At 38.7% G+C, this 12,778-nt stretch overlaps 1 protein-coding gene across 1 annotated transcript in view; it reads right to left on the minus strand.

The window, feature by feature from the left end:
- Positions 1-12,778, minus strand: part of LOC114416744 (nuclear pore complex protein NUP205) — a 54,172-nt gene that overhangs the window by 20,162 nt on the left and 21,232 nt on the right. Inside the window, exons 20-26 of the mRNA XM_028381730.1 lie at positions 6,441-6,559; positions 6,172-6,322; positions 5,966-6,078; positions 5,799-5,880; positions 5,587-5,673; positions 5,399-5,476; positions 4,680-4,883 (exon numbers count right to left, since the gene is read on the minus strand). Coding sequence (XP_028237531.1) covers positions 4,680-4,883; positions 5,399-5,476; positions 5,587-5,673; positions 5,799-5,880; positions 5,966-6,078; positions 6,172-6,322; positions 6,441-6,559 — 834 coding nt within the window. The remainder of the gene's footprint in view (positions 1-4,679; positions 4,884-5,398; positions 5,477-5,586; positions 5,674-5,798; positions 5,881-5,965; positions 6,079-6,171; positions 6,323-6,440; positions 6,560-12,778) is intronic.

Here is a 12,778-nt window from a genome sequence, read left to right on the forward strand (position 1 = left end):
GTCCCATTTTTAATTTTTTTTTTTCTATTTGACACCACAATTTTTATTTTTTTTGTTCAGTCCTCTTTTAAATGGCTAAACCATAATCCGATGCTGCTACTGCAAGTGCAACGAGGAAAAATAAGGTAGACCCAGGCTGGAAATATTGTCATTCACTGGTGGAAGGAGATACAAACACCATTGTTTGTAATTTCTGTGGAAAAATCACAAAGGGAAGAATAACCAGAGCCTAACAACACCTGATTGGGAAGTCGGGTAACGTTGCAGCTTGCAAGAAAACTCCACCAAATGTAGTCGAAGAGTTGAAGGAATATATGGCTACGAAAAAAAGTGGGACCACTTACAGTACTTCTGGAAGTGGTAATATGGCAAATATAAGAGATTTTGAATTTGGTGAACCAATTGGATGTGATGGAAGTGAAGAAGATGAGTTTGCGGACTCTTGTAATGTTGTTGCAAGTGCAAAGACAAAGTGTGGAACTAAAAAAGGACCAATGGACAAATTTTGTAAGAATCCAGAAAATGCAATCCATTGGAGAAAAATGAAGATGTTGAGGCAAATGAACATTAGAGAGTCAATGGATAAGAATGAAGTATTGAAGGTGCATCAACATATTGCTTGTTTTTGGTATCAAGCAGGTTTGTCATTCAACCTCATTAAATTGAAAAGCTTTGAGAATATGGTTGCAGCCATTGGTCAATATGGGCCACATTTGTCCATTCCTAGCTATCATGACATCAGAGTTCCACTCCTCAAGAAGGAAGTTGAATATACTGAAAATTTGATGAAAGGTCATAGGGAGCAATGGGTCAAGTATGATTGTACTATTATGTCTGATGCATGGACTGATCGGAAACAAAGATGCATCATTAATTTTTTGATTAACTCTCAAGCTGGTACCATGTTTTTGAAGTTTGTTGATGGCTTTGATTTTGTAAAGACAGGTGAAAAACTTTTTGAGTTGCTTGATGCAATTGTGGAGGAGTTGGAGAAGAGAATGTTGTTCAAGTTGTAACCGATAATGGGAGCAACTATGTTTTAGCGGGTAAGTTGTTGGAGGAGAAAAGGAAACATATTTATTGGACTCCTTGTGCAGCTCATTGTATTGATTTAATGCATTGATTTAATGCTTGAAGATATTGGGAAGCTTCCCTTGATAAGGAAGACAATTAGAAGGGCAGTTAATCTAGTTGGGTTTATCTATGCCCATTCTAGTACCTTAAGTTTGTTGAGAAATTTTACAAACAAGAGGGAATTGGTGAGACATGCTCTTACTAGATTTGCCACTTCTTATCTAACCTTGGAAAGGCTCCACAAAGAGAAAGCAAATATTAGAAAGATGTTTACTTCTGATCAAGGTTATCAAACTCGAGAGTTTATGCAGACTCGTGAGAGTTCCATAAACTCGACTCGTAACTCAACTCGTACACTCGTAAGAGTCTACTTCATTAAAAATAATAACAAAATATCTATAAATAACATACTAATTAAACATTTCAGCAATATAATAAAGCAAAATAATAAATCATAAAGTTCAGAATATTTAATTAACTAAGTTTAGTAATAATACATCACTACTAGATAATAACTTGCAGAGTTTATAATAGTGGTAGATCACTCTCATCGAGGGTTTGATGTTATCAGAGAATAAATGTTTGATATTATTAAAGGTAGGAATTTTGTATTTGAGAATAATACACTAAATGAAGATATGTTGAATGCTACAAAGAGAAAACAATAAAAAATGACTTACATTTTGGTCTAATTTTTTTAACTTGCTAACTCGTTGACTCGGTGATAAACTCGAGAGTCTATCGAGTTTACTTAGAGTTTATAGAGTTTTCCTAGAGTCTACTAAAAAAAGAGTTTACTCAAGAGTTAACTCACAGAGGACAAGTGGACTCGTAAACTCGTAAGAGTTAGTGAGTTAATTCGAGAGTTTGATAACCATGCTTCTGATGAATGGACCTTGAACAAGCTATCTAAAGAGCCTAAGGGAAAAGAAGCTACAAAGGTAGTTCTCATGCCTTCTTTTTGGAATAGTGTGGTTTACACTCTTAAAGTCATGGCTCCACTTGAAAGTGTTTCGTCTTGTGGATGGTGAAAAGAAATCAGCCATGGGCTATATTTATGAAGCAATGGACAAGGCAAAAGAAACAATTATCAAGTCTTTTAACAGCAATGAAAGCAAGTACAAAGATGTATTTGCAATCATTGATAAAAGATGGAATTGTCAGCTTCATAGGCCATTGCATGCAGCTGCCCACTTCTTAAATCCAGAGTTCTTTTATGACAACACTGACTTGGAGTTTGATTTTGAGGTCACCAATGGTTTGTTTGAGTGCATTAAGAAGTTGATTCCACAATTTAATGTGCAACAGAAAATTCTAACCGAGTTGCATCTTTACAAGATTGGTGTTGAACACTTTGGTTCTGACTTTGCAATGGCTCAAAGGAAAACTCATTCTCCTAGTAAGAAACTTTTACCATATGACAAATACAAATACCATACTATTTTTTAATGTATTAGTGTTATAATTCAGAATTCTAACTTTGAAGTTATGCTCTTGGTTGGTAATTGGTATTGCAGCATATTGGTGGCGAATGTTTGGGTCACAAACTCCAAATTTGCAGAAGCTAGCAATTAAAATTTTGAGTTTGACTTGCAGTGCTTCAGGATGTGAAAGAAATTGGAGTGTGTTTGAGCAAGTAATTGTGACAAAACTCTAACTATACTTTTTAATTTTATTTAATTTTGATGATCAAGTTTTATTTGGAGTATATTTGAGATTGAAATCAACATTTATTTGTTATGTTGTAGATTCATTCCAAAAAAAGAAATAGGCTTGAGCACAAGAGGTTGCATGATTTGGTGTTTGTCAAATACAACCAACAATTGAAGCAAAGATATAATGCAAGAGATGAAATTGATCCAATTTCTCTTAATGATATTGATGTGTGCAATGAATGGCTTGTGGGAGAGATGGATCAAGATGATGATAATGATGCTGGAAATGATTTGGTATTTGAAGATGATGATGCTCTAAATTGGGCAACTGTGTATCAGGCTTCGGGGGTTGGAGAGTGTAGGATGTATACTAGGCGGAAAAAGCAAAAAACAAGTGTTGCTGCTGCCCAAACTTCTAAAAAACAGGCAATGGTTGTTGGATCTTCATCAAGGAAGCAAAAAGCAGTCCAAGAAAATGATGAGGATCTAGATTTTGAGGAAATATTGATGTTGAATCTGAAGAAGAAGAAGTCATGGTCAATTTTGAGGCGTCTGATGGGGAAGAAGGAGAGGGAGATGCTCCATTAGCATATGATAACAACGAAGATGATTATGTTGGGATTAGAGAAGATGATTAGAGCCTCAACCTTCACTTTGCACTTTGCATTATATTTTTATCATTTTCTTATTTTGAACTCTTTAATGAGTTTATTTGGTGTTGGTACTTAATTATTGTATGAACTCATGAAACTTTCTTAGTTTATTAGAATGCAATCCTTTGTTTGTTTCAATTTCAATGAGTTTATATATATGTTTTTTTTTTGTCCGCCATGACATCCGCCATTTTCCGCTACGCCATCCGCCATATTTTTATAGCGGATTTTTGACTTTCCGCCATGAACCGCCATCCGCCATTAACAACATTGCTCCTAATAGGACAGACTTTGCACATCCTTAGAGGAGCCTTTGTTATTCTTCTCGGAAATATTCCCAGGTTTAGGGGCTTTGTTCCTTCTCGGAAATATCCCCAGGTTTAGGGGCTTTGTTCCCTCCTCCTTGCTGTGACTGATTTGATTGAACTGCGAAAGTTCCAGAAGTAATCAATTCCCTAATCACAAGGTTAATAGAAGGTGATGGACTCCAAGATCATCGTTCTTCCTGACGATTTGAAAAACTTCTTAGCACAATTGCTCTTGTCAATTTCTCTTCTATCATCTGCGCAACAGAGATCCTCTTGTACTGATTGAAAGGTAAGAGTTCCAGCAACTCTAACCTGATTTCTTCCTTCTGTGCCCCAAGAAACTGGCCCATATATTGATTGTGAGCTATGGGAGGGATATGAGTAGCATTCCAAACTCTACCATACTCATCTACAATACCCTCCTAATAAATTTTACAATGGTTATCAAGGATCTAACATAGCCCTCCCTATTTTCTATATCTCAAACAACAACAACGCCTTATCCCACTAGGTGGGGTCGGCTACATGGATCAACTTCCGCCATAATGTTCTATCAAGTACCATACTTCTATCCAAACCATTAAAAACAAAAACCTATCCATCTGCATCCCTCACATGTGCATTCAACTAAGTGATCAGCCAAAATGTTTCAATTTTCCTTTTTTAAACCCCACTCATTCATCATTTAACCCTCATTATTTTTCTCACAACTTATGCGATAATTGACAAAAAAAATTATTTTCAGGAATGTGTCAACATGATTCCATCCTCCTGCCCCCTCCCCAACACACAAAAGTTAGCACATGAGCTAACAGCCATAACCAAAGCAATCCAACAAAAAGGTTTGCAGATATACTAGCAATTTTACCAACCAGTTCCCTCATTGATGGCAGTGAATTGTAACGAACATTAAAAAACCCAAGATATGCATGTGATATGTAAGTAAACAATATCAAAGGAACCATGAAACAATTAATGACTATCAGTACCTTACTCTTGCTGACAGTTCTTATAGCAGCATTTTCAGAAGTATCATGAAGCAAAAATGGAGGCATGGCCTGGCCCCCACCAATGTCATTAAGACCATGGGCAAAAAGATAAGAAAGGATTGTCTGACATGCTTCTCTATGATTGGAGCTCCTAACATCACCAGCATGTAGTTCAACCGCTAAAAGTTTCAAAAGCCATGCTCTCTGAGAAAGCAAGGGAACAAAAACCTATATTAAACCCAACCTCATTGCATACTGTATACTGCATAGTTTGAAAGTAATACACCAATCCTATTCCTTCCCAGAAATTGACAGCATTGAGACAAAAATGTTAAATACAGACATAAATAACGTAAACATGAAACACTACATGCATAAGACGTTTAATGAAGAACCATTGGAGATAATTTTTATGCACTTCTACACTTTAAAAGATCTGAAAATAAAAAACAATGAAAATAATTATAGTTTGAATTTGGAACGCTGTTTACTTGTTATTGTTATCAATAACAAAATATCAAACTTAAGGATTATATTTCAACATGCTGACTAGGTGCCCCACTAGTTTTAATAGAATTGGTATTAACTATCAAACATAATTTTGAAAGAACCACTCACTTATCATTCTGATTACACTACAGCCCCTTTTGTTTTGAACTTTAGACCTTTTATAAGTAAAGGTTGAGATGGTTTAGAAGGAGAAAGTAGGGAAAAGCAACCTGATGAAGGGAACTGTTACGAAGTGACTGGTTGCTATTTCGTTTAGGAAGTGGGGCAATACCAATTGTATCAAGGTGCTGCATTTTAGCAAGGAAAAGAGTTTGAGAGATATATCAATTCATTGAATTATATAATTATAAACAACTAAAAGTAGAAAAGGTGCTCAAATAAATCAAAAACTGTTTACCTTAACAAAGAATAGGTACTTTTTATTTGACAACAGATCCATTGTTGGTCCACTTGTTAGTGGATCTACACACAATTCATAAAGCAGCTGCATCAAGCAAAAAGTCAAGATTCCTTTTAGAAAAAGCATAAATGACTGGGCAAAATACAAAAAATCTAACTCTCTTTACTATATTGCATACATAGGTTAGCAGTAGATCAAAAATGTCTGACCTGAAAACCAAATTCATGAAGTAATGCATTTACACCAGGCTTCAAAAGCTTTTCCAGGATATCAAGAATAACCTTCATGCAACTGTAGAATGCAGATAACATTATAAGGGCACAGTTGTATTTTCAAGAATCAAGATATTAAGCACCATCAAATAATAGACAAAAACCTGTAATAAAATTTAGGCTGTAAAACTGTCCGCTCAATAGGTGTGTCTAGATCAAATTTAAGCAGTAAATGAGTGATATTAGGGGCTGGCCGGCTGATATTGTCAATTAGAAGCTGAAAGCATATAGAAGGAGATGTAAATACAATCTTAGGAAGATTATACACAAGAAGAAACAAAATGAAAAGGTGACAAGAATGAAGACAAACTTGCATAATAAGAATGCCTGGATCATCATTGTTATTTTCAAGATTCTGAAGCTCTTCTGACCGTAACTCAAGGCAGGCTGCATAATCTTCTATCAAGCTGTTTGATGCATTAGATTTTAGCAATAGTTGAACAAGCCCAACCATGCGAGAGCTGTCACTCAATGAAAAAAAATATATATATCAAATACAGATTGAGCATGATATTCATCAGTTAGAAGAACATATCAATTTACAAATTGAGGATAAAAAATGGAAAGGAATTAAAATGCCTTAAAATACTCATGATTTTGATGGAGGATTGCTGAACTTTTGGCTGAAAATCATATCTGACATACTCCAAGAGGGCCACTATTTGATTATGATCATGGGAGAGTATAATATCTAATGGCTGCAAGTAGATCATCGATAAAGGTCAGTACATCAATAAATAATTATCCAATGCTATAAAATATTAACTAATTAAACTACGATGCTACACACACAACCTGTACCAATAGCAAAGATGTTTGGTTTCCATCAGAACACAATAAAGAATTAATTTAACAGTATACTATAACGCACCATTGCTACTACAGTTACTATATCAGTATCTACAAAATAGCATCACTATCATGGACCAATATCCCAACGAAAACCCTTAGAAAGCTACTAAGGCCAGAAAATGAATATTAACAATTCAATAGAGAAGTTGGTGTTTAAATATGAGCTGGGTTTGGAGAGCTGAATCTACTGGGATTATCTCGACTAAATCTGCATACCAAGTTATTAAATCTGAGCTGGATGATGAAGGTCAGCACCTGGGATTCAAGAAACTTTGGGAGATCAAAGTCCCTCCTAAAGCCCTATCTTTTGTTTGGAGGTTATTATGGGATAGACTTCCCACGAAGGACAATTTGATCAAGAGGCAAATTCAGGTTGAAAATGATCTATGTCCCTTCTGCCATAGTCAATCTGAAACCGCATCCCACTTGTTTTTCACTTGTGGCAAAATTATGCCTTTGTGGTGGGAATTCCTATCTTGGGTAAAGGAAGACAAGGTGTTTCACTGCAGGCCAATGGATAATTTTCTGCAGCATTATTCCTCAGCAGCATCAAAGGTTTCTAACACAAGAAGGACACTGTGGTGGATAGCAGTTACAAATTCAATTTGGAGGCTCAGGAATGATATCATTTTCCAGAATCAAACCTTTGATATCACTAGGCTGACAGATAGCACTCTGTTCCTATTATGGACTTGGTTGAGGGGTTGGGAAAGGAATTTCCAGATTCCTTATTACTGTTGGTCTTCAAATATGTCTATAGCTTTTAGCTAAAGTTTTTGTTAGTAGGGTATTCAATTGTGTAGGGTGCTGTATCTCCTGATCTCTCAGGACTCCCATTTGTATTATGTAGTACCTCTGGTACTTTTATTCTATATTATAAATTATCTTTGCCTTCCAAAAAAAAAAACAATTCAATAGAGAAATGCTAAATCATGTACATATATGGGGCACCTGATTTCCTTGTCTTAGAATGTGGGTTTTGGCCTAACTCAACCCCAAAAAAGCTAGCTCATAGGATGAGGGTTGCCCCCACTTATATACTCTAACTTGGCACTATCTCTAGCCGATGTGGGACTTGGGCTTTTCCCAATCCACCCCTTCACGCCCAGCACTTTTGGGCTCAGTGCGTGGATAATACCTTGACAATGGCTCCATACAATATTATCAGTAAACAATAAACTTTTTTGGAAAATCAAAAAGAAGACGATGAAACAAGAAACTTCTTATCTATCTAATATCTATCTGTACACACATGCAACTCAAATATATGTGCATGTGTAATGTATAACGTTGAAAATGAAAGCATATTGTGGTTAAGAAGCTGTTCTTACAGCAACATATCTCATTAACCATCTACTCTCTAGAGTTTAGGAATTATGAGTCCTTTGGATGTTCTTTCCTCTTTCTATCACAACTGTAGAGAATCAGAAATCAATAACACATACTGTATATTGATTTGATAGGGTTTGATTAAGACGAAGCATATCTGATTTAGAGGAAACCTAATCTCCTCTGATTATGTGTAATTATTATCAGTCTATATAAACCAGCACCATAATGTCATTTAGACATGCGGTTTCAGCCTAATATGTCTCTAATTCCTATTGTTTTTTGTTTGTGAAACTCAGATTCCTATTATTCAACAACAACTTTCCTCCAACTAATAGTCTTGCACCACAAGTCATTGGGTGTGTCTCATTTGTTCATATCCATTAGTTCTTTCCTCTTTCTATCACAGAAATTATGGCTAGGAATGATTACAAAAATTTGAGGTGAAGAATGCTTTCTTATATTGAGAACTTGAGGAAATCTATTTGGAGGTCCCACAAGGATATGGAAAACATGTCGCTCATAATTATGTTTGTAGGTTGAAAAAGCCATTACATGGGTTGTGAAACAAACAATCACCCCCAAAATGATTTGGAAGGTTCATGAAGTTCTAGCAGGCTTATGGTACAAAGCAAAGTAATGAAGATCAACATTGTTCATAAACACTCAACTTCAAGGAGAGTAATTATGTTTTAGTATATGTAGATGAAATCATTATGACTAGAAGTGATTGGAAGGAACGAGTCTTGAGTCAGCATTTAGAAAGGGAGTTTGAAATAAAAGCTCTTTGGAGGCTGAAATAATTTTTGGGAATTGCGGTGGCCCACTCAATTAAAGGTATTTTCATATCTTAACAAAAATATAACAAAGCTTTGCTCCCAGAACAGGTAAGGCAGCTTGTAAGCCTATGATTTTTCAAATAGACCAGAACCAGAAGTTGCGTGCAATGGTGAATAAGAGCACACAGAAAGAGCCATGATGAGAGAGAAATAAAGTGAGAGAGAGTGAGTGGGGGTGGGAGAGAGTTAGGAACAGGAAAGAGAGAAAAGTGAGAGACACTGAGAGAGAGAGACGGGATCCCCATCGGTACCAGACTTGGAATGGAAACGGACGACAACATGTTTGAGCCAACTGGAGGGATCGGACTGAGATAACCTCCTTCTGTTTCACACGCTTCACTGACGACGTAACGGAGAAGGATTTGTGGAAACATTTCAAGAAGTGGGGAGATGTCAGGGAGGTATTCATAGCCAAACAAAGAAACAGGAATGGTAGGAGATACGGCTTCGTCAGATTCAAAGGTGTAGAAGATGAATACCTCCTTGAGAGACAATTGTACAATGTCATCATTGAAGGATTGAAGTTATATGTCAACCTCCCACGATACGAGAGACTGCGGGGAGGACAGGTGAAGTTAGAAGAGAAAAAGCAGGAGCAAGGGCATGGCAATAAGAACGAGGACCACCGCCATATCCAAAGAGGAGAACGAATAAAACAATCATCTTACGCGGAGGCAGTAACGGGGAAGGCAAGGATGGCTAATGGCGAAGGTGGGATGTCGTCAATATACTTAGAGCCCACAGATGAAATGCGGAAGTGGTTGAGTGAGGCATGCATTGGAAGATTGACGAAACCGGCAAGCTTCAATAACGCAGAAGACGAGCTGAGATGGGACTATGGAATGGATATTTCAGCCAAGTACCTGGGGGATGATATGGTCCTCATATTCGGACTGAATGAAGAACGAGCTGAATGCTTACTGACTGAAGTATCCCATAACACGCTTCCAATGTTCTATTCGCTGCAGCCGAGCCTGCACCCAGGACATAGGATGGTATGGGTACAGTGTTGGGGAATTCCAGCTCTAGCTTGGGAAGCGCAATCCATCAAGAAGATAGTGGGTGTAATGGGGGAGTTAGTGGAGATGAACGAAGACACTGAGGAACGACGGCGGATGGATAGGGCGCGAGTGCTTATCAAGACACCATGGAAGCCACGTATCCAGCACACCGTCAAGGTGCATATCGACTCTGAGATGTTCGAAGTGAGAATTTTAGAAGAAAGCGGACCAAACATTGACTTGCGGCAGGGAAGGGGAAGAGGTGAGCCATCGCCGTCAGACGAAATAGATTCAGACGACAGTCTTATGGCGTCGCCAGCATCAAAGAAGACAGAGGCTAGAGCGTTCGAAAGCGCCGTCGGGGACAAGGAGTTGCAGCCATACGCCACCGTTAGGCGCTGGGAGAGCTCGGGCATAAATGGCGACGGGCTGACGGCAACGGTTCGACTTTACCCAGTGGTCAAGATGACATGCAAGACCCAGCAAGTAAAGTAAAAAACTAGTGGTTACACAGCAGGGGCCAAAAAGATATCGCGAAGGAGATTGAAATTGACAAGGAAGCAGAACGAGAAGCGGGATCTTCAAGGAGGAGCGGATTGTCCATGCCATATGAGGAAAGGAGTACACCAACAGCAGCTGATGTCGAGAAAGGCAAAAATAGTGCAAACAATGAAAGTGGAAATGAAGAAGAAAGTGAGTCAACGGGTGGTATAGGGCAGCTGGTACAAGAGGGCAGAAGGTTGAAGACTAAGTCACGGGAGGAAAAGGAGGTTATTATTAGCCCAAATAATATGGGCCAAACTATACACACTCCCCCCACAAGCCCAATAAAGGCACCCACAGAACCAAAAAAACAATTTTTGAACACACCCACCCCTTGGAAGGTGTACTCCCAAAACAGGGGGTGCCATAAGCACGTGAAACAGAGTAGTGGACCATCGGGAACACAAATTTACGGGCCAATTCAGCAAAGCAGACCCACTCAACAGCAATTAAATACCGATATGCACACGCAACATCAGAGTATGGGCAGTAAAGAAGAATGCCTGCAGAAACAGCAATTAAATGGGCCAAATGAAATCACAGAGACGATGGAGACTGGGGAGATTAAAGAAATTGGAGCAAACAGGGACTTAGAAGCAGCAGCCACGTGGGAATTAGCAAGAAAATTGGGGGTATGCTCAGTGGATGACCAGGAGAGGATGGTGGAGAAATTCTTGGAAATGGAGGATAGAGATAGGAAGGAGGCCGAGAAAGTGGGGAACGTGAACCATATCCCATGAATATTATCACCTACAATGTCAGAGGGTTAGGGAGGGGGGTCAAATGGACAGCAATAAGGAGGATGATTAAAAAAGAGAATGTAGATATGGTGTGCTTACAAGAAACCAAGAAGGAGACAATAGAGATGACATTGTGCCAAGCTTTGTGGGGTGATCCAGCAGTGTCTTGGGAGATGCAGCTTGCAATTAACTCAGCCAGGGGAATTCTATGTATGTGGTGCGATAAAAAATTCAAATTAGAGAGGAAGGTAATTGGAAATGGGTTTATCTGCCTCACAGGGCAGTGGGTCAAGGAGGCAATGCAGGTGAATATTGTGACAGTTTACTCACTGTGTAATATACAAAACAAGAGAACCCTTTGGGATACCATCAAACAGATGAAAGCAGCAAATCAAGGGAGTTTTTGGTGTATTTTGGGGGATTTCAATAACATTAGAAATCCCACGGAAAGGGTAGGAGTTTGTCAAAGAGTAATAGAAGATAACAGCATGAGAGAGTTTAATGAATGGATAGAGGAGCTAGAGGTGGAGGAAGCACCTAGGGTGGGAAGAAAATTTACGTGGTTTAGACCAAATGGAGCTGCAAAGAGCAAACTGGACCGGTTCCTTGTGTCTCCAGACTGGCTCACAAAATGGCCTGGATGCTTGCAACAACCACTAGATAGGAACTTCTCTGACCACGGCCCAGTTTTGCTTAGGTCAATGTTCGTAGATTGGGGCCCAAAGCCATTCAGGATCCTGAATTGTTGGCTTTCGGATAAATCCTTCAGTTCAATTGTGCAGGAGAGCTGGTAGTCATACCAGCAAGGGGGCTGGGGTGGGTACATGCTCAAACAAAAGATCAAGAGATTGAAAGCAAGACTGAAGATATGGAACAGAGACCAATTTAGTGATACACTCAAAAGATATAAGAAGATTGAGGGAGAGCTGAATCGACTGGAAGAGAGTACATCACATAGACAGCTTTCTCATCAGGAGGAGATAGTCCGGAAACAGCTCCAAGAAGACTTGTGGGTAGCGGCATGGTCTCATGAGTCTTTACTACGACAGAAGGCGAGGGCCAGATGGATAAAAGAAGGTGATTGTAATTCCCGTTACTTCCATTTGATGGTTAATGCAAGCCAAAGAGTCAATTCTTTGCATGGGCTATGGATTGATGGCGAATGGAATGAAGATCCGGTGAGAGTAAAAGAGGCAGCCCGACTATTTTTCTTACAGAGATTCCAAGAAAAGGATCACAACAGACCTCACCTAGATGGTATACATTTCCACTCTATTGGCCAGCAGCACAATGACATGTTAACAGGGAGATTTCTGGAGGAGGAAATAAAGGAAGTAGTTTGGGGGTGTGGCAGTGACAAAAGCCCGGGACCAGATGGCATTAATTTCAAGTTCATCAAGAGATTCTGGAATTTTGTGAAACCGGATGTTCTTCGATTTTTGGATGAATTCTATGTTAATGGATCTTTCCCAAAGGGATGTAATGCTTCCTTCATAGTCCTAATCCCTAAGGTGACCAATCCGCAATCTTTGGATGAATACAAACCAATATCACTCATTGGATGTATGTACAAGATAGTAGCTAAATTATTGGCAAACAGATTGAAGAAGATT

The sequence above is a fragment of the Glycine soja genome, chromosome 6 (genome assembly GCF_004193775.1).
Source record: "Glycine soja cultivar W05 chromosome 6, ASM419377v2, whole genome shotgun sequence".
NCBI classification, from domain to species: domain Eukaryota; kingdom Viridiplantae; phylum Streptophyta; class Magnoliopsida; order Fabales; family Fabaceae; genus Glycine; species Glycine soja.